The sequence below is a fragment of the Lethenteron reissneri genome, chromosome 41 (assembly GCF_015708825.2).
Source record: "Lethenteron reissneri isolate LAM-NWPU_2019-01 chromosome 41, ASM1570882v1, whole genome shotgun sequence".
NCBI lineage: Eukaryota > Metazoa > Chordata > Hyperoartia > Petromyzontiformes > Petromyzontidae > Lethenteron > Lethenteron reissneri.
This window is the reverse complement of record NC_083819.1, coordinates 1,891,121-1,910,286: the sequence shown is the minus strand read 5'-3', so window position 1 is coordinate 1,910,286 and position 19,166 is coordinate 1,891,121. Positions and strand designations below refer to the sequence as shown.

Here is a 19,166-nt window from a genome sequence, read left to right as displayed (position 1 = left end):
GACTTACATTTTGATCCCAGTTTGCCGAGTTATATTTATCACACCGGAAGCCCAGTGATTGGGCTATCATGTGTAGCCAGGTCGCTTCTGAAAAAGAATCCCAGGAGGTCAGTGGGCTTTACTTGGTGAGATAGAAAAATAGTTGTTTTATTTGTATATATTTTCAAGTGATTTGTTTACATACTCTTAGGTTTTTTTCGGTAAAGTCACGTAGGTAAAAAATAAATAATAAAAATAATAGAAATAATAATAGAAATAAAATAAATCACGACGTTTCGGAGGCAACACAAGTCACCGTCATCAGGTGGGACCGTCACAGCTAAATTTACTGTATCAAGGGTTCAAATCTAGAATGATTTGTTTATCTTATTGATACTTTGCACTCCTATCGTGTTTTTGTATTGTTTGTTGTAGCGTTCTGATCCGATTCCTCCAGTATATATATAAAAAAAATTCTCATTCTGAGACAAGGGGAATTCATTACCCAGCACTCAAAAGAAGTACAACACCCGTTTTGTTGGACAGACACTGGCAAAATGATCTTGAAACAAGCTGAAGCTCTGGCATTTACTGTGTGCAGTATAACGACAACAACAACAACAGTTTCGCCCACGAGACAGCCACACGCCCTCCCCCCGCCGGTATAGCCGCACAGGCTGTTGGGGCAAAGCGTTGTTCACGAGCACCATTCAGAGTCCCGGTCAGGTGGTGGTGCTGCTGGTGGTGGTGCACGCGGCTGAGGAAGGAAGCGATGGCGGCGCTGCCGCCGTCACCATCATCACCCCAGGACGGCCGCCTTCATCTCGACAATCCCCGTTTCCACATGGCACCAGGCATCGTATAAGGTCGAGTCGACCTAGAGGAGGGAGGGGGGGGTCCAGGGGACGACCCACACGCACCGACCCACCAACCCCCACTATGGGCAACGCGATCGCTGTCCTCACCGGCAGTGGTGCTGAAGTTCAAGAGGGGACGCCGCGTGGAGGAGCTGGAAGCGGCGGCGCAGGACACGCGGAGGAACGGCAGTGGGACCGCGAAGAATCTCCGTGTTCTCGCTCGGTGCTGTGCGTGCCTCGGCCGGACAAGGACACGGGCTGCTGGACCTGCTGTGCCCTCCCTGCCGGCTGGAGCGTAGCCCAGGCCTGCGACCTCCTGTTGCTGCTGCTCTTGGCGGTGCTGCTGCTCCATCTGCTCGCTTGGCCGTTGCTGCCGGTCGCGCGGGGCCTGCGGGCGGTGGCAGTTGCGGTCATCTCCGTGGTGAGTTCGGTAAAAGTTCCGTTGTTGTTGTTGTTATGATTTAAACCGGGCGAAGGCCCAAATGAGGCTGACAGGTGTCTTGAGAACGGCAAAGGGTGGATCTTAAAGATAATTGATTTACACCTCGTCATTGTTTACCGAGTCCCCAAGACTGTTGTGTGGTTTGGTTTATTTTGGGTACGGGATGGGGACTAGGTTACAATATTAATTGAACACGGTTAAATCAACACGCACGGACGTTTGTCGATAAAGCATTAACATTCAAGTCCGTCAGCCTGAACGGGACTTGGAGACGTCTTCTAAATGAACATCGCAAACGACCCTCCTGCTTCCCGAGTCGACGCATTTTCGATTTCGAGGTCGCGATCTGATTCGAGAATCGATTATTTTAACATCGTCGTGAATGCAGCGCCTCCAGTGGCTGCAGGGCTCAAATGGGAAGCAATAACACGTGGGACGTGTTTGAATGGAAAATGATTCGACCCCGCACATGGCTGGTTCAGCGCGCACACCCAGCGCAGTATTACATTAGCGCATTGGTGTTGCTCTTATTCGCTTTGGATTTTCACATATCTGACCTTTTTTCACATATACGCCTGTACCTCTGTTCTCAGCTGGTCCGCTATGCGACAATGTCCAATACAGTACTCACACAATCATACCCGTCAACCCCCTATCAGTGCCTACCTTGTGACAGACAAATCCAGACCTTATTGGTCATCCCGTGCCCCTATAAATCTCAACGTTCATCCTACAAAGTCCCATCACAAGGGAGAAACACAAACACATACAAAAAACTTTGCCCGTATTGAAACGGCTGTACGCCGTATGGACCTGAAAACTCAATTTCCCTGCAAAAGAATAGGGGGTAAACCGTACGAGTTGACACGGTATGCACATTGGGCATTATTTCATTATTTACCCGAGTAAGAAACGTCCGAATAGTTTCAAGTTTCTCCATCAATTAACTGTTCCGTGTTTTTTTTTCTTTTCTGCGCAGCTACACAGTGCGTGGAACGTAGTTGTCGGCACTTTATTCAGCAGACAATCGGCCGGCAGCGATGCAAGGCAGGGGGCCTCCGCCGAGGTCACAGGGACAGCGTCGCTGTCCGAGACACAAGTGGCCACCGTGAGGGCGTGCGTCGCCGCGATGCTGGCGGCCACCGACAAAAGGCCCTACGGCGAGGCGAGCCCCGCACATGTCCTGACCAGTTCCGCGACCAAGCTGGGGTCGAACGGCGACGACACCGACGAGGTCACCGAAGAGGAAATCGTCGAAGTGGAGATCGACGAGGAGGAGATCATCATCGACGAGATGGAGTCGGGCGGCTACGCCGATGGGTTCGTCGACGGCGGCAGACTCGACGGGGCCGAAAAGCGCAAACTGTTTCACGCGTCCTCGATGGCAGGCAACGGCAAGCGCTTCAAAGCCGAGCAGCCGAGGGAATGCTCCACCCGCGCGGACGAAGAAGCTCAGGAGCAGAGCAACCTGGCGATGCTCGCCCACATCAGCGAGAAGGTGCGCCTCATCATGGAGAACCAGCGCGACCACAAGAGGCAACTGAAAGAGATGCAGGTCCAGGCAGCGGGTGCCAATGGCCAGGCGCCAGCGCCCGTGAACAGCAGCGACGGCGGGAGCAGCAGCAGCAGCGGCGCCATCCTCGATGCTGCCAAAGATGTGAAGCCGGGCACCTCGAGGCCTCGATCTGCTTGGCCCCGCAAGAGCCGATAAAGCACGTCCACGCCCCGTGATATCAGCGACCAACTGCGTGCACTCGTTACGCGTGCTCATACCTCCTCTTTGCACCTCCGCTTTAGAGTTTTGTCATGTATACTTCGAGAACCCTTCATCCTCGTTTGCTCGCTCAACCACACAAGATGACCACGTTCAGGCATTCATTTCAGATATAATTGACGGTTGTTCGCTTGAAAATTTATTTTAGATTTGATCTAAAAAAAAAGTACTCTTAGTTTTTTCGGTAAAGTCATTTTTTACCTACGTGACTTTACCGAAAAAACTAAGAGTATGAATCCTTGCAGTCACGAAAGCTTCAAATCTAGAACAAACAAAAAAATGTTGACGTCATCCACAACGGAGTTGTGTGTAAATGATACACTTGGCGTCGCTCAGACGGCATATTTCACAAGTAGCAATAATTCACGGAAACACGCTTCTGATGGTCACCGTACCAAATTGACATTTATTTGGAGCCACAAAATAAATCTTTATTCATACAGCAGTGGTTTTTTTGGTGTTGCATGAAACGTAACAGGATGTTAGGCCAACATTAAGGAAAAAAACGTTGCCTGCCGATCTGATGGCTGCCGACCGAACCACGTGCCGGCAGTGACCCATCGGTTGCGTGTTGCTGGGTCGTCTCGTTGAGACACACGCGTGGAACACCTCGCCTCCCTGCGGCAATGACCCCTTGTTGCTACCCATTCACTCTCAACCTGAAGAGGCCTCACCCCCTCCCTTGTTCCTGCCCAGAGTAGAAGGGTTTTCGTGAAGTAAAGTTTCAGTCTTGATCCAGAAAATATGGAATGTTGGGCCGAGTGTCCAAAAGCTTCTAACCACATTCTAACGTTGGCCCAACGTTGTGATGTTTACTGGGAACGCACACTGCCGACGATTGTAAGAAAACACAACGTTAAATTGGCAATCGTTTGATTTGGCAAAAACAGTTCAACAAAAGGTAACTCAGAGTGGAACATACTTTGCAAATGAGACTATCCTAGTCTCTTGAGTTCTGGTAAAAAAAATACACTTCATGCTTTGACTTCCAAACATACAATAAAGTAACGTAATGTTGAGTCTTTCCAGACTTGTAATCCTTGAAAATAAACCAATTCCACATTCTTTAAATGTGACTCGCTAGACAGGTGTTGGGACAAGCTCCGCAGTGCCTGATCATGCAGCCAACTCTGAATTTCCCGAGGTAATGGGAGAGGAATGATGGCTCGGATAGATAAACAAAAAATATTCTGTAAAACTTATTTACTATTGACCTAAGTAGAATGTCGTGTGAAGAAGTAGAACAAACTCGTGTTTCTACACGGCCGGGCAGAAAACACGTGACGTACACATCACTCAGCTATTTAAATATCTTTTTTCTTGAATTAAAGCCACGTGCTTGCATTTACTTATTTGTGGTGGAGTGAAAACCGGGTCACTGTCCCTCGATGAACGGAAAGTTAATAGAATCGGTACGTACATAGATATTTTATTTTTTCACAATGACGGTTAATCCGCAAGCCAGATAATCCACCAATAGAGAACCTCGAGGTAATTGTTTGATGGTCTCCCCCAATCGATCGGCGTTACTGTCTCCGCAGTGCAAAGTTTCCGATTACAGAATAACTCCGTACAGTAGACTTGGTATGCGTAGTACATGGTGGGGAGAAGTAAACATTCACAAAATTATAATCAAAACTAGGTGTTTCCCCCCCCCCCCCCCTATAAAACGTATTAAGTGCCCATGGTCGTGTTAAATTAGGGTATGGCTGGTGTAAAATGTGCCCAATATCAAGGGTAATAAGTGCAATAACAACACCATGATTCCCAATAATCGATATGGCAAGGTTCTTCAACTGGGGGCCCATAGGTCAAATGTGGTACATTGAGAGATATGGTAAACTAACAGTGACAGATTAGTAAGGTGAGATATTAAACAAGCTATGAGTACGCTCCAGACAAGGGATAAGAATTTGTGAGATAAAAGCAGCCGCGGATCGTAACGCAGTGGCAGCCAAGGAATGGAACGCGTCCGACAGGATGTCCATTGGGAAGGTGGAGCGATGAAATCAGTTCGTGTGTCGAGCAGGTGCTGTGACGATTATTAGATTGCAGGATTGCGAAAGGGGGCGGGGGGGGGGGCAGCTTTGGGAGGGCTTCATCCAGCAGTGGATTGACCATGGCTGATGGTAACGATAACGGTGCAATGACAGCAAGATAAGCAAGAGCCCTTGAGACGAGAGAGGGACAGATTACTGGTCGCGCGTGCGGACGTTACGACGTCACGGAGACACGCAAGGTCATAAACGTCTGTACGCGTGACACTGTGACGTTAAAACGTTACGGGACGTGTGACGTCACGTGGGCCTGCCGGCCACACGCTAATGTCGTTAAGCACCCTCGGGGCTACAGCAGCAGCACGAAGCTGAACAACAACAGCAGTGGGCGCACACTTCCCTGCAGCCTCGCCGGCCACCGCCACCTTTCCGTCGTTCACCCAAACATCTGTCGCCAAGCGAAGCACGATTAGCACGGTTGGCCTGCGTGCGGCGCGAAAGAACTTTAACATACATCACGGCTTTTTGCGCCGCAAACGTGCTTCGTTTTTTGTTGTTGTTTTCCCTGTTTTTCGGGAGCGACGGCGGGAGCGCAGCGGCGTTTAAATGGGCTGGTTGCGGGGCGCGCGGAGATGCGGCCACTCCTGCGCGCGGAAGAACGCGGCGAGCGAGTCGAGGTTGACGGGCGGCAGGTAGCGGTCGAGGAGTTTGCGCTGCCACCAGTGCCCGGCGGACGCGCGGGCGCTGCCCGGCTCGCTGAACTGGTAGCGGAAGTGCTGCGCCCTTATCCACCTGCAAGGCGATGGTGTTAGCGGCCTCTCCCGGCTGGTAGGTTTACCTTGCAGCCGTCGTTAACAGTTGTGCGGTAATGGGATGGTGTTTGTCGTGGTACGGTGGTTTCGGGGTTGTCCAGCCAACGCTATGCGACGGGATATTATCATCCGAGTGATTCGAATCATGGATCAATTAGAATATTTTTGGCGAACATTTTTATCAAACTCCTTTCCAAACTCATTCATACAGATTTGCTTTCATGAGGCCGAGTGTCAGATTATTATATTATTTGCATACATTGTAAATGAGCAATTTTCATGCACACGATTCGATGTGTATATCGCGAGTGAGCCGATGGTGTGTTCGTTGCATTTCCACGCCATCCTACGCACGTCTCCGAATCGATTATTGTTTGCGACGTCAGCAACACGGCACGGCGTCTGCAGCGGAAATGTCAACTGGCGCCTCCTGAGCCGCGCCAGACTCATTCGGTACGGCCCCGGCACGGCTCAGTCAGTACAGCGGAAAAGGGGTAAACAAGTGGCTGTGGATTTTAGAAAGGTCGCCACTCACCGGGGAGGGTCGCGGCCCTCAAAGGGGTTCTTGCCCATCAGAGACAGCGTTTGGTTGTCGTTGGTGAGCAGCTTCCCGACAAGATGCAAAAGCCAGGGGTTCTGCTCGTACGTCTTATTGAACAACAGGGACAACGCCGCGTTCGTTAAACACTTCATCGAGCAACGCTTCACGTCGGCGTTGACGTGTTGCCGATCTTTTTGATGAGCTGAGGATTTACTATGGCCGCTGCAGTTGCGCGTAAAATAATCACATTGATTTGCAGCGGTTAATCAATCCAATACGGGATGAAGGCTTTCCCATGCAATGTTGATAATGGTTGTTATTTTTAGTTTTCACCATGCTGAGTAAAGTGTGGATTGTTGAAGGGGGCGCGCAAGGTTGGTTCAGACATCGCTCGCCACTGATGTGCGCGGAGCGATCCCCACGCTTCTGGGTTCATAGCGCACAGCGCTAACTACTCTGCCAACGCCCCAGAGATATTACATGTCATCGGGTTCTATTAAAAGAAAAAAAAATCTGTAAAAAGATATTTATTGGGGTTATTTGAGGCAAAATGGCGAGACAGCTAATGGCCACACATTCATAAAATTTACACCCCAATGACACAGTTAATTAAAATGACAAATATATGCATTAATTTTTCCAGTAATAAATTCATAACATTGATTAAAAAACTAATTACTAACACTCCTCGAGGGTTCTGAAGTATATTTTATCATTTAAAATTCATTAATTAACTTTGATTAAAATTATATCAGAGAGTAGGCAAGTCATGGAATTCATACAACACAAAGATCATGGCTAGCTTTCCAAAATGGCTTCGTCCTTGGAAGTATCTCATCAGTGCTATGGCAGCTGTCAGAGCAAACTGCATTTCATATTTTTAAATTGTGCTTTTTTTTGCTCTGCATTGGATCTATAGGTTCTGGCAAACCCTTAGATCAATTTGGCCAATTTTCATAAGGGTAAGTTCCAAATATCTACAGAACTTTATGCTAAAGTTTCGTCCATTTTGAACCGTCTGTACGAGACTTACCGTGCCCCTCCTAGCTAATAAAGAACTGACAGCGCCAACGCAAAAAACACGTTTTGAACAAAACAAATATTGTGAAAACAGTAAACGGAACATCATCATCACCTTATCATCTAGATGTATACAGTGCCTTATTCCCAGGCGCTTTACAGCCAAGATCAAATGATACAGGAGATGATAGTTGTTGAAAGTGTGGTTTATCAAAAGTGGTGGTGTAGTTTTGGTGATAGTTGAGAGAGGATAAGGAGGGGTTTGGGTGGAGCTGGTTGTAGCTGGGGGCAGGGTCAGGGAGTAGCGGTAGTGATAGGGGAAGTCAGGGGTAGTGATAGGGGTTGGGGTAGTGAAAGGGGTTACGATAGTGATAAGGGTAGGGGAAGTGATAGGGAAAGTGATAGGGTTAGGCCTGGTCATAACTGGTGGCAGGGAGTAGCAGCAGCAGGATGGACGAGGGAGGAGAGACGGCTTTCAAGGGAGCAGCGGAAGCCGGTTTACAGTGAAGACGGATTCCGAGGGGGCAGTCAAAAAGGCTCCTGGCGAGGCGGCCGAACGCACCTGGAAAGCGGCGAACCACATGAGCCAGTCGAGGCGGTAGTGGTAGGGCGAGACGAGGCAGGGGCGGCGGCGCGTGTCGCCCGGCTTGCACACAAAGTCGTACTCCTCCCACTCGGTGGCCGCGTCCGCCGGGTCCACGCTGGCCGTGCCCTGCAGCACGACCTCCGTGCGCTCCTTGGTGATGCTGCCGGCGACGGCGGCCACGCGCACGACACGTGCGTTCACGTTTTTCAAAAATTACTCTAATGACTTGACCGTCACTTTGGTCGATTGTCGCCGTGCCGAGGGTCTGCTGCTTGCGTCTTGTACAGCGCTTTTGAGATATTTGATGAAGGGCGCTTTATCAATACAATCATTATATATATGTCCTTTAATATAATAGTCACCCCTATATCTGTTTAATGTTTCTGTAACTTAATTTTTATTGTACTGTGAAAAGTAAAAAAAATCTGCCCGAGCCGACTTATCCCGACAATGAATTTATTGTTTAACTTAGATTTACGTTTATGCAATATTATCGATTTCTCATGTGACGACACAGTTGTTTTCCTACGAGTTTTATTTGCCAGGCCACTCCTGCAAATCAAGAGCACCCTGGTGTTGTTATCTTGAGCTCTCACCTGGTTAAACAAAAACAAACTTGAACAGTGCCAAGAGAGGCAGGCACGCACACGCACGCACACACACGAGCGAGCGAACGGGGATGGGGATAGCGAGGTGCGTATACAATCGGGTCACGCAGATCGTGATAAATTCAATTCGCTCGTGGGAACACAAGAGACAGACGAGCGCCGCCTTGCTCGGTCACACGAAGCCGGCGGGCTCACCTGCCGAAGGCGCCGTAGGTGTTGACGATGCGCAGCGGGTCGAAGGAGGAGTTCATGCGCTGCGTGGAGCTCATGAGGTTGTGCACCACGGGCACGCTCAGATACGCGATGAGCAGTGCGAGCAGCACATGCACGCAACTGCGCACCAGAGCACCTAGAAGGAACGTTCAAACGTTTTAAGTTGAACAGATTCATTGATACGCACGTGAAATCGCGTGTTTAAAATATATATGTATAACTGAATGTAAACAAATCTCGAGATGTATTAAACCAGGGGTGGGGAAGCTATGGTCCACAAATTTATTTCGTACGGCTTGCAGCCAAGTAAGGCCCACCACTTAAAAATAGCCCACAAATTATATATATATTTTTATCAGATACAGCAAAACTGAGAGAACCTATGCGCAGTAGTGATATTTACCATCATTGCAAGCATCTTAGCCACACCAATTGGGCACGAGAGATAAATAGTTTCAACCTGGCAACACCCATTCGTCATTCGGTGACATCTGAAAGATCTGTTATGAAAAAGGGGCATCGCCCGTAACATTGCCGATCGTATATATATGTTCCTCTTGAGGGCAGTGTTATTGATGAATATGTTGAGATTTTGTTCATCGCCACTGTCCACCCCACTGCCAAGGCAGCATCACAATTCAGCGGCGTTTTGCGTTTAAAATTCCTATTGGGCCCCCTCCCCCCCCACCAATAAGCAAAAGCATTGACAACAGCTGAAATTAAACGCATGTGGAAAGGCACCCAGGTTTACCCAGTTTGCGGGGTCGCTTATCCTTTTCTTCTTCTGCTTGAAGTGCCATCAACTTCTCCCTTTTGGACCGGCTCATGAGGAAGCTCAGAGACGCGTCGTCGAAGCAGGCCAGGCTCGGTATTATGGTAAGCCAGTTTAAGAAGCTGAGGTTCCCGCTGATTATCAACACCACCTGGCACGAGACAAAGAGACGATGAAAACCACATCACCGTGACGAGTTCATTTCGAAGCTAACCAGAGTCACGAATGGGCATGTTGATAGGCCAACAAAGCATATTTTGTGCTGACCAAACGAAGGCAAATTTTACTGCAGGAAAGTAATTTTCCATAATACAGATGTTTTGGGTTAGATCGTGTAAATAAAAGATGTGCCATTAAACCCGCCACCACCCGACACAGCCAACTAGTAAGGTTTGTCACATAAACAGAACGTGCCAATTCGTTACTAGTACAGCACAGCGGTGCGTTGGACAGCAAAGCCACAACATTTACAATCTGAGTACGACGTTTCGCCAGTAATTACAACAAGCTTCATCAGGCGACAGCCATGTCACCACTTTTGTCATCTTCGAGCATTGCATTTTTTACTAAACATTTGCTTTTTCATCTAAATTATATTTCGATTGCGCTATGACAATGATGAGATATGAATACATTTAAACGCATCACGTTCTATTGCATGTTAAAAATTACTTCAGAGGTCCATTCAATTGCCCTTTATCCAAAAAAAAAACCCAGTGCAAATTCCCATGTGCTCTACTACAAAAATGGTCGTCACATTGCAATTACGAACTACATTTTTTGTTTAGTCTTCAGAGTTGTAAAGAGCCAAGTTCGCGTAAAAACGAATGATGACCGTTTCCTTGTGCAGTCATTGGCGGCGGAGCTGACACACTTCAAAACGCTTTTGAATCACAGATGGGTTACCTGGATTCGAACCCAGGTTCTCAGTGGTCCAGGCTCAGTGCTCTGACTCCGTATTAGCCCCTTGAGCCACCCCAGCCACCTCATGCATTTTCAATGTCGCACCGAGTGCTCCATAAAATACGATTTTGGCACGACCGAGTTGATTTCACACTCTCCCTTCTGAAGCAAGTTCCTCGGTAAGCATTGCATTAAAGTACTGGCCAAAAATATAATGGACTTACATCGGGAACCGGATTTGTAGGCATGATGGTATTGGTAAACTGTTCATTGACAGTGTTTTCCCAGCAATGTTTTCCCCTCCCTTGGCGAGCAGTCCATCGTTATGTATGCACGTATGTTGAACTTCTTTCACACCGTACGTAGCCGACCGTGCTCATCGGAGCTACGTACCCCCGGCCCGTGATCCCTTGAGGGTGCGCGTTTCGTGCGACGAGTGTGGTCCGCACCTGGAAGAGGATCTGCAGGAGGCCGTGCACGATGCGGAGACGACGTCCGAGCAACAGGAAGAAGGGCACCACGAGCTCGATGAAGTGGTTCGTGAGCGTCTCGGCACGGTGGAACCACGCCGGCTCGCGGTGCATATAGTACGCCACGGGGTTTGGAACCGGCTGAGTCTGGTCGAGACACCGAGGAACAACATCACCACGATCGTCATTGTCGTCGTTATCAGCCAAGATCAATCCACTGCTGGGTTAAGGCTCACCCCGCCATGCCGCCCCCCCCCCCCCCATTCCATCGCCATCTCTCAGACGGTTACTGCATCGCGCGGCACTCTCACAAATATTTAGTTCGGTGATGTTTTATATAAAAATAGGTTTTAGATAATTGTGCAATTGGGTCATCACTTTTAAACTCTTACTACGATTGGTATTATCAGTGTGAGGCTGAGATGGTCAATTTTGTGAACTCGTCACTTTGAAATTGCAATCATTGCCTCGACCGGAATTAAAAGGAATATGTAATAAGCGGTTGATGGTCTCACTCCAGTCACCAATGGGTGCACAAAAAGAACTACTCCCTCCTATTCAATATGTTTTTCTTTTATTACATTTGGCAAGTCAGTCCTTGAGATTGAAAAAAATATAGATGTGTTTGACTGCCATGCAATGAACATTTCTACAGCAGAGCATGTGAGAAAAACACAGCACCCCGAGTGTGAATAAGAGGTTACTTGAAGGGATCTCGGAAGCATTGCACTGTGCTGAGAGAGTTCCGAATTGAAAATGTTGATAACAACACAGCTAGAATAACATTAGGGGGAAAAGGCGGGGAAAAAGGCGGGGAAAAAAGGCGGGAAAAAGGTACGAAAAATGGCACTCATTACCTCATAGTGGTAATCCATGCATGTGAGGTCTCGCCAGCATTTATCGCCACGGATTTTAATCAAACCCTGAAAAACATGGTTTGTTGCTGTAATAGACGACTTAACAGCTGCATTCATCAGGTGCATTTATGTAACCGTACTCGCATATTAATACTTCACATGTTCGTCCCTGCTGGCAATAATTGAGATTATGCCTATAAATTGTGACACATGCCACTTAAGAACCTGAATAAATCTCGAGTCAGGTTAAACATTGACACAAAAAAAGAGTCCATCACTTTTCGATTTAAAGCTTTCGTGACTGCAGGGATTCATCTTCTTGGTTCTTTCGGTAAAGTCACGGCTGCTTGCGTTGTGGCCGAAACGTCGTGATAATTATTTTATTATGTTTTATTTTTATTATTTTATTATTTTCCTTCTATGTGACTTTACCGAAAGAACCAAGAAGATGAGTCCATCACTGCCAAACACACAGCGTTATATAATTTAAACAGATTTCATTGCTGTACACGGGAATCTCAAAAAAGTCCAAAATCGAAAGATAGATTTTTTAAAATGCGTTTCAATCTGTAAACTGCGAGCTTAGCAGCGTATTCTGGTTGAACTACGTTGTGGCTCGAGGGTTTCACTACTGTTATTCATTTCTTATGTAACATTCATTTGCCCAACAATGATTCACTTAGTCTCAAGACTCTATTAGTTTTCACAGGAGGGGGCGACGTTGCTACGCATCTTCCTAATTGAGTAAATTTTATGATAATTTCTTCGAGTTTGGCAATTTTGTCAAATTTGACACTAGTACACATGGCTTACATTTTTTCCAATAACATAACAGGATCACTGACCCCCCACTGCGAATCAGACGACACGTATTTATTCTGGTTAATACACCCGCAACATTAACCAGGGACGCCATGGGGCTCGAACCGCAAGAACCCTCTGCAACAGGCGGCAAACGCGTCACCGCTCGGCCATGTCACCGTCCCAGTGGCAGTGATGAGAGTTGCTGTACGGGCAGCAGAAGGATGCGTGTAAATCAGACTCACAGCGCCGAGCATGATTCGAAATATGAGCCAGAGGAAGGCCCATATGACGATACGTGAAGGTGGCGAGCCACGTGGGTACTGCTTCAGTGACAGCAGCGGGCACAGAAATATGGCGAGGAAGCCAGTCTCGAGCAGCTGCGATTCCCACCCTGCAAGACACGCAAGCCCCAGCCACCAGTCATTATAGGCAAGCCAATAAACGAATAGAATATTAACTTGTACACACGTCTGGGCTGTGGGTAATGCGTTATCCGACACAAGTTTAAAGCTTCACGTACGAGAAAAAAACTTTAAAAGTTACGTAGTCGGGCACCAGTGATGGCACTGCACTTACATGAAAACGTATCAGTGTGATCTCATTAGAGTGTGATAATGACGCACTAAAGCGTACGTTTTTTCTACTCATGAACAAAGCTTCAAACTTATTTCAGAGAGCTTAGGACACACAGCATAGCTATGCATTGACAAGAGATCTTTGTTGTTTTTGTCTGTATTTTTTTCTGATGAAATAATTTATTTTAAAGAAATTGCCAACTTTTGAAAGAAAATAAATGAAACGTTACATTTAAGTTACCTTGAAACTTTACCTTTCAATTTTGACTGTAGATGAAAGTTATATAAAATTTGTATCACTCACCAAAGGAGTACCTGAAAGAGATCAAAATCATTTTGAATATTAGAAATAGATAAAAATTCAAGTAAAAAAGAATTGCAAACATTACCAACGATCTTTCCAAAAAATTATATCACACTGTTAATATTTAGAGGCACGTGCAAATATAGTGTGAAATATTCTAAATAATCAGCCCTTTGTCACTACATTTGTGGATGAAGTCTTGCCCATGCCATGTCAATTATGGAGGCTATGTGAACATCCTTTATTACCACATGGGTCAATGTGAGTTGGTGAAATCGGAGGATCAGGTTTTGTATCAATATCACTCGCCAATGATGTTAAATCAGGAGTCGAACTCAAGCCACTGAGATCATAGCACAGTGTTACTAACTGTTGTGTCACTGCGCTCCTCTATAACGTGTTGACATACACATTTAAGCTTGAATATTTTAAGCAGTTTGTGTTGAGTTAATGTTTTCATTATTATATTCAGTCTATAGCCATCTTTGAAAATACGATAACTTTACACTTGATTCAATCAAAATATAATATAAATTGCTATATATACACGATATATCTATTAGAGGTGCAATGATGCATCGATTAATATCGCAATACTGGACATGTATAAAATCACAGTGAAAGAATCAATGTTTTATTATTAATAATAAACGCTGTATTCAATGATTCATGTGACTTTTGTAGGCACTAGCGACCGCAAGATCCGCAACAATTTAATAAACATTATTGAATCAAATCATGACTGTGTTTTGCAACAATTAATCAAATAACTGGGTGATTAAGTGAATTGTTTACACCTCCAAAATTCATGAGTTGAGTTTATTTTGTTTGACCAGATGAGAACCAGGTGAGAACACAAGAGACTAGGAAAGTCTTAAATGCAAAAGTGACAAACACAGCCATTATTATTCCAGCTGGTAACGGGGCATCGAGGAATTTCAACAAACTTACTGCGGCAAATTCCACAGCCCTCTCAACCACCGAGGCAGACTCACCAAATCTGTCCGACCGCCACGAGCGAGTGGTACAGCATCCACAGCGCGGCCATCACGATCATGTTGGCACGGCCGGTCAGCGCCACAAACGCGGCCAGGGCCAGCCCTGCGCACGCCACGGCGTCCAGGGCCCAGTCCAGCGAAGAGGCTTCGTCCAACGCCAGCCACAGCAGCGTGGGCGCGCGGGCGACGGCCTGGAGGCCCACGGGGCCACCGCCGACGTAACGCAGCATCCGCCGCAGGTAGAGGCTCGCTGGCAGGAGGCCGTTGTCGCCGATCAGCGCTTTGTTCTGGTGCAGTGCCACCAAAAATGCCACCACTGTTGGGACAAAGATCCCCCGTATAGCATTAACAGACTGTTGGGGCAAGTGGTGTTAGCGAGCACCTATGAAGGCCGGCACGGCACACGAGGGGATGGGTGGCCAACACCACGCCCGGCCGCCTTTGTCGCCCCAGTGACGACGTTTACGCACCGCAACAGGTACTCATTTGAAGCTGAGTCAACCTAGGGGAGGCCCAGGACCGGTTCAGATAACACTGGTGTTGGCCGTGAGCGGGAATCGAACACGGGTCGCCAGGTTCGTAGCGCAGCGTAGTGCTGACCGCTACACTACCGCTCCCAACCGTTGAGATCCAAGAGACACACACGCATGCCGTATTCAGGGACACACACGCATGCTGTATTCGGTACAAGAGGTAACGGTAAAACGTGCAGGCTTGGAGATTTCTCGTTGACGCCAATGCTGGTGGAAGGGCCTCGAGTGCAGAGAGATATAGAGATCCGATCGAGAGAAAATTTGGCCTAATTGTCCACACTGGTCACACATCTTGAAAGAGTCCCTACGCTTTACCAAAACCACATTTGCAATAACAAATCCACCAATAACACTGCCCCGAAAGAAATAGGACGTAATTATCGGCAACGTTTCGGGCAATGACCCTTCTGCGTAGCACATGACACACGCGTTCAGTTTTTATTTTGGTTATTTCTGCTCGTGCATCACTACCAACGCTGCAGAAACCACAATTGATTTAAATCTCGGCTGGCTGGAACCCGGATCTCAGCTGTTGCCTGCCAGCCTCCCCAGCCCCCTCTCAACGCACACTGCGTCCGCGGCAGAACGTTTGCGCTTCGTCTTTCGCTTGCCACATCTAATCGATCACTGTCACCATTTCGCTGCCGTGGATGTCTCATTGTTGACAAGGACCGCAAAGGTGCTGTCGGCTCGTGCAATACAGACAAGTTGACGGATGGTGGACGCTGGAAACATCCCCATGCTGTCATGAAAAGTGTCGTCTACAGTACTGTGCTGAAGTTTTAAATTACTTTAGTACAAATATTGCTGGGTGGGACCGCCCTAGCCAGAGGATGACTCGGGATCATCATCATCAGTATCATTCCTATGGTCGATAAAATCGTTACCTCTTTGTGGGAAGTTAACAGTGGTAATCCTATGGTTACTATTCCATTAAACTCTGTGGGACTGTAGATGCGGTAGAAACGACACAATAGCAGTGTACAAATGAGACGGTATACATGACAGACTTGGGCAGTACTAACGAGACAACAGTACATCATAGATATAAGAGTACTGCATAGGACAGATGGGCAGTCCTAAAGCTTATTTGCGTATAGCGAGACTTTGGATTCTGACGTTTTGACAGAATCAATAGCCGTTCCATTAAAAACAAAACAATGATCTCTCTTGGGAAATTGGGTCCTAGTACAACAAAAATTCACATTTGCAAACGTTCTCATTTATTGACAACAATGTAGCCGAGCTCGCAGGCAGCGTGCAAGTCAGCAGCAGTGAGCCAAGAGCCAGCGTGGCCTGCTGGAGATGTGAGACTCGAGAGGGAGAGAGAATTGGTGGGTGGTGGTGGGTGGTAATGGGTGGTGGTGGTGGGTGGTGGTGTGTTGGTGGGTGGGTGTTAGTGGGTGGGTGTTGGTGGGTGGGTGTTAGTGGGCGGGTGTTAGTGGGCGGGTGGTGGTGGGTGGGTGTTAGTGTGTGGGTGTTAGTGGGTGGGTGGTGGTGGGTGGGTGGGTGGTGGTGGGTGGGTGGTGGTGGGTGGTGGTGGTGGGTGGGTGGTGGTGGGTGGGTGGTGGGTGGGGTGGTGGGTGGGTGGTGGGTGGGTGGTGGTGGGTGGGTGGTGGTGGGTGGGTGGTGGTGGGTGGGTGGTGGTGGGTGGGTGGGTGGTGGTGGGTGGGTGGTGGTGGGTGGTGGGTGGTTGGTGGTGGGTGGTTGGTGGTGGGTGGTTGGTGGTGGGTGGTTGGTGGTGGGTGGTTGGTGGTGGGTGGTTGGTGGTGGGTGGTTGGTGGTGGGTGGTTGGTGGTGGGTGGTTGGTGGTGGGTGGTTGGTGGTGGGTGGTTGGTGGTGGGTGGTGGGTGGTGGGTGGTTGGTGGTGGGTGGTTGGTGGTGGGTGGTTGGTGGTGGGTGGTTGGTGGTGGGTGGTTGGTGGTGGGTGGTTGGTGGTGGGTGGTTGGTGGTGGGTGGTTGGTGGTGGGTGGTTGGTGGTGGGTGGTTGGTGGTGGGTGGTGGGTGGTGGGTGGTTGGTGGTGGGTGGTTGGTGGTGGGTGGTTGGTGGTGGGTGGTTGGTGGTGGGTGGTTGGTGGGTGGGTGGTTGGTGGGTGGGTGGATGGGTGGTGGGTGGCGGCGGTGGGTGGTGAGTTCACAACGCACGGGTCGACTCACGCCCAATGCGTGAGACCCGGCAGGGCGCATGGGGCTTGAGACGAGCCACTGCCGTGCCAACAATGTCCACGGCTGGGAGGCGTCAGACCAGATGGGGTGTGGTGGGGGGGTGGGAGTAGTCGTGGAGGGAGGCAAAGAGGTGCACCAACGCACGACTTTGTCTCACGCTCTCACCGTAGATGAGCGCCAGGGACCGCAGCAGCAGCTCCCGCGTGGCCCACAGAGATCCGGGCCGCAGAATCCGCGCGCTTCCTCGCTCCGTCTCCTCCGGAGGCTTGCCTCCATCTCCTCCTCCTGCTGCTGCTGCTGCTGCTTCATTGACCCTCGTCGCCTGCTCCTTCTTCCTCTGCCTCACACCGTCTCCGTCCATCGCTGGGGAGCGGACGACCCGAGAGACGAAGCGAGCAAGGCCACAGCGACAGCGCCACGCCGCAAGCTGCTGCTGCTGCTGCCGCTGCTGTCACTGTCGATATGAATGGGGGAAGTGAGCCGAGAGAGGGCGTCCTTGAGAACGAAGTTGCGGCGCCGGTCCGTTGACGTATGATATTCTTGGTTCTTTCGGTGAAGTCACGTAAATAGAAAACAAAACAAAAAAATCGAAAAAAGACAATTAAATAAAAAATAATAAAATAAAACTATAAAATAAAATAATAAAACAGAAAAAACCCACGTTTCGATCGCAAAACAAGCGGTATTCATCAGGCTGAGATTAAATTTAAATTATATTTTATTTTACAATTTTTATTTACATTTTTTTAGAATTCTTTTGGTTTCCTATTTACGTGAGTTTACCGAAAGAAGCACTAATATTAATTCCTGCAGTCACGAAAGTTGTAAGTCAACATTTTAATTGACCTTTGAATTTGACACCGTGCACAGGGTGGTGGGACATTGATGGGTTGGTTGCTGCTGACGTTCAACTTCTTTCGCGCCGTACGTGGCCAAACCACGCTCGTCGGGGGCGCTGGGGAAGGACAACAGCACCTAACACAGCCAGCAGTTCCACGGAAATTCGTTTTCAGTCGAGATGATTTGAAAGTGCATCGCCCCAATGTTCTTCCTAATATCGGAAGAGCGTTCCAGACGGCCGCAGAAGCGCGTCTGAAAGCGCGCGACGCGGTGCCCACAGTCTGTGTTCGATGGGCAGCCAAAATAGCGCAGCCCTTTATGTCAATCCACTGCTGGATGAGGACCCCCCCCCCCACCCCCGCTAGTCGCGGGGGTTGTTTGACCATACTGCACGTGCCCCCCCCCCCCAATGATCCGATCGAAATCCTTAATTTCGATCGGATCATTGTGGTTTATCAGTAATAATTCGGCATTTTGCGATCCACACTGCCACTGTGTAGAATATTATTTCGTGCCAGGGACTCTATGAGATGATAGGACCATAGTCTGAGTCCATAATTGGCAATAAGTAACGGCAAAGCGGCTATAAGTGACTCATAATTGTGCGCAGTTGCTTATACAGTACACGACTTCCCTGAAGGCATCAACACCTCCAGCGAGCGCGATGCCGATCACACCACGCGGTTCGAATTCGATCCTCGATCGATGGCTGAGCCATCGCTGCACACGCGTCGAATACAAAGAAAGGGACAAAGTCCTTCCTTGATTTGAAGCTTTCGTGACTGCAGCAATTACTCTTTGGTTCTTTCGGTAAAGTCACGTAGAAAGAAAATAAATTAAGTAATAGAATACGTCGTTTCAAAGTTCATTTATTAGGTATAGCCATGTGAGCCATTCGGCTCTTGAATCGGGTGCAACCGCAACAAACAAAAAACATGAACAAGAAAACATCTTAAAGTGACTATGTGCAAACTGAAAATCCAAGAAAAGACAGCAAAATATTGCAGAAAAAATCCCCGTACACCAACAACCCTGTGCAAATATCCCAGTGGAATGCAACACAAGCAGCCGTCATCAGGTAGAAAACAAACCTAGTGATCTTTTAAATTTGAGAC

General features: G+C 48.3%; 2 protein-coding genes across 2 annotated transcripts; one reads left to right on the top strand and one right to left on the bottom strand.

Annotated features, from left to right (window-relative positions):
- Positions 1 to 918: 918 nt before the first annotated feature.
- LOC133352536 (uncharacterized) lies at positions 919 to 3,494 on the top strand. The gene is made up of 2 exons (XM_061568246.1): positions 919 to 1,257; positions 2,258 to 3,494. Exons 1-2 carry the CDS (start codon positions 919 to 921, stop codon positions 2,987 to 2,989), a joined length of 1,071 nt encoding a protein of 356 aa, XP_061424230.1. The 3' UTR covers positions 2,990 to 3,494.
- Positions 3,495 to 3,591: 97 nt separating this feature from the next.
- Positions 3,592 to 17,660, bottom strand: LMF1 (lipase maturation factor 1). The gene is made up of 11 exons (XM_061568656.1): positions 17,377 to 17,660; positions 14,510 to 14,828; positions 13,515 to 13,525; positions 12,878 to 13,026; positions 11,832 to 11,897; positions 10,954 to 11,121; positions 9,581 to 9,752; positions 8,812 to 8,965; positions 7,985 to 8,168; positions 6,397 to 6,509; positions 3,592 to 5,841 (listed from the first exon to the last, which is right to left on the bottom strand). Exons 1-11 carry the CDS (start codon positions 17,570 to 17,572, stop codon positions 5,652 to 5,654), a joined length of 1,722 nt encoding a protein of 573 aa, XP_061424640.1. The 5' UTR covers positions 17,573 to 17,660; the 3' UTR covers positions 3,592 to 5,651.
- Between the last annotated feature and the right edge of the window lie 1,506 nt (positions 17,661 to 19,166).

What these genes read in the sequence shown, in the direction of transcription:
- LOC133352536 (XM_061568246.1), top strand. Translation starts at nt 919, where the DNA reads ATGGGCAACGCGATCGCTGTCCTCACCGGCAGTGGTGCTGAAGTTCAA. An exon ending in CAGTTGCGGTCATCTCCGTG is followed by an intron (nt 1,258 to 2,257) that starts GTGAGTTCGGTA and finishes TTTTCTGCGCAG; the next exon opens with CTACACAGTGCGTGGAACGT.
- LMF1 (XM_061568656.1), bottom strand. Translation starts at nt 17,572, where the DNA reads ATGGACGGAGACGGTGTGAGGCAGAGGAAGAAGGAGCAGGCGACGAGG. An exon ending in TTCGAATCATGCTCGGCGCT is followed by an intron (nt 11,898 to 12,877) that starts GTGAGTCTGATT and finishes CATGTTTTTCAG; the next exon opens with GGTTTGATTAAAATCCGTGG. An exon ending in TCCTGCAGATCCTCTTCCAG is followed by an intron (nt 9,753 to 10,953) that starts GTGCGGACCACA and finishes GTCTCGTGCCAG; the next exon opens with GTGGTGTTGATAATCAGCGG.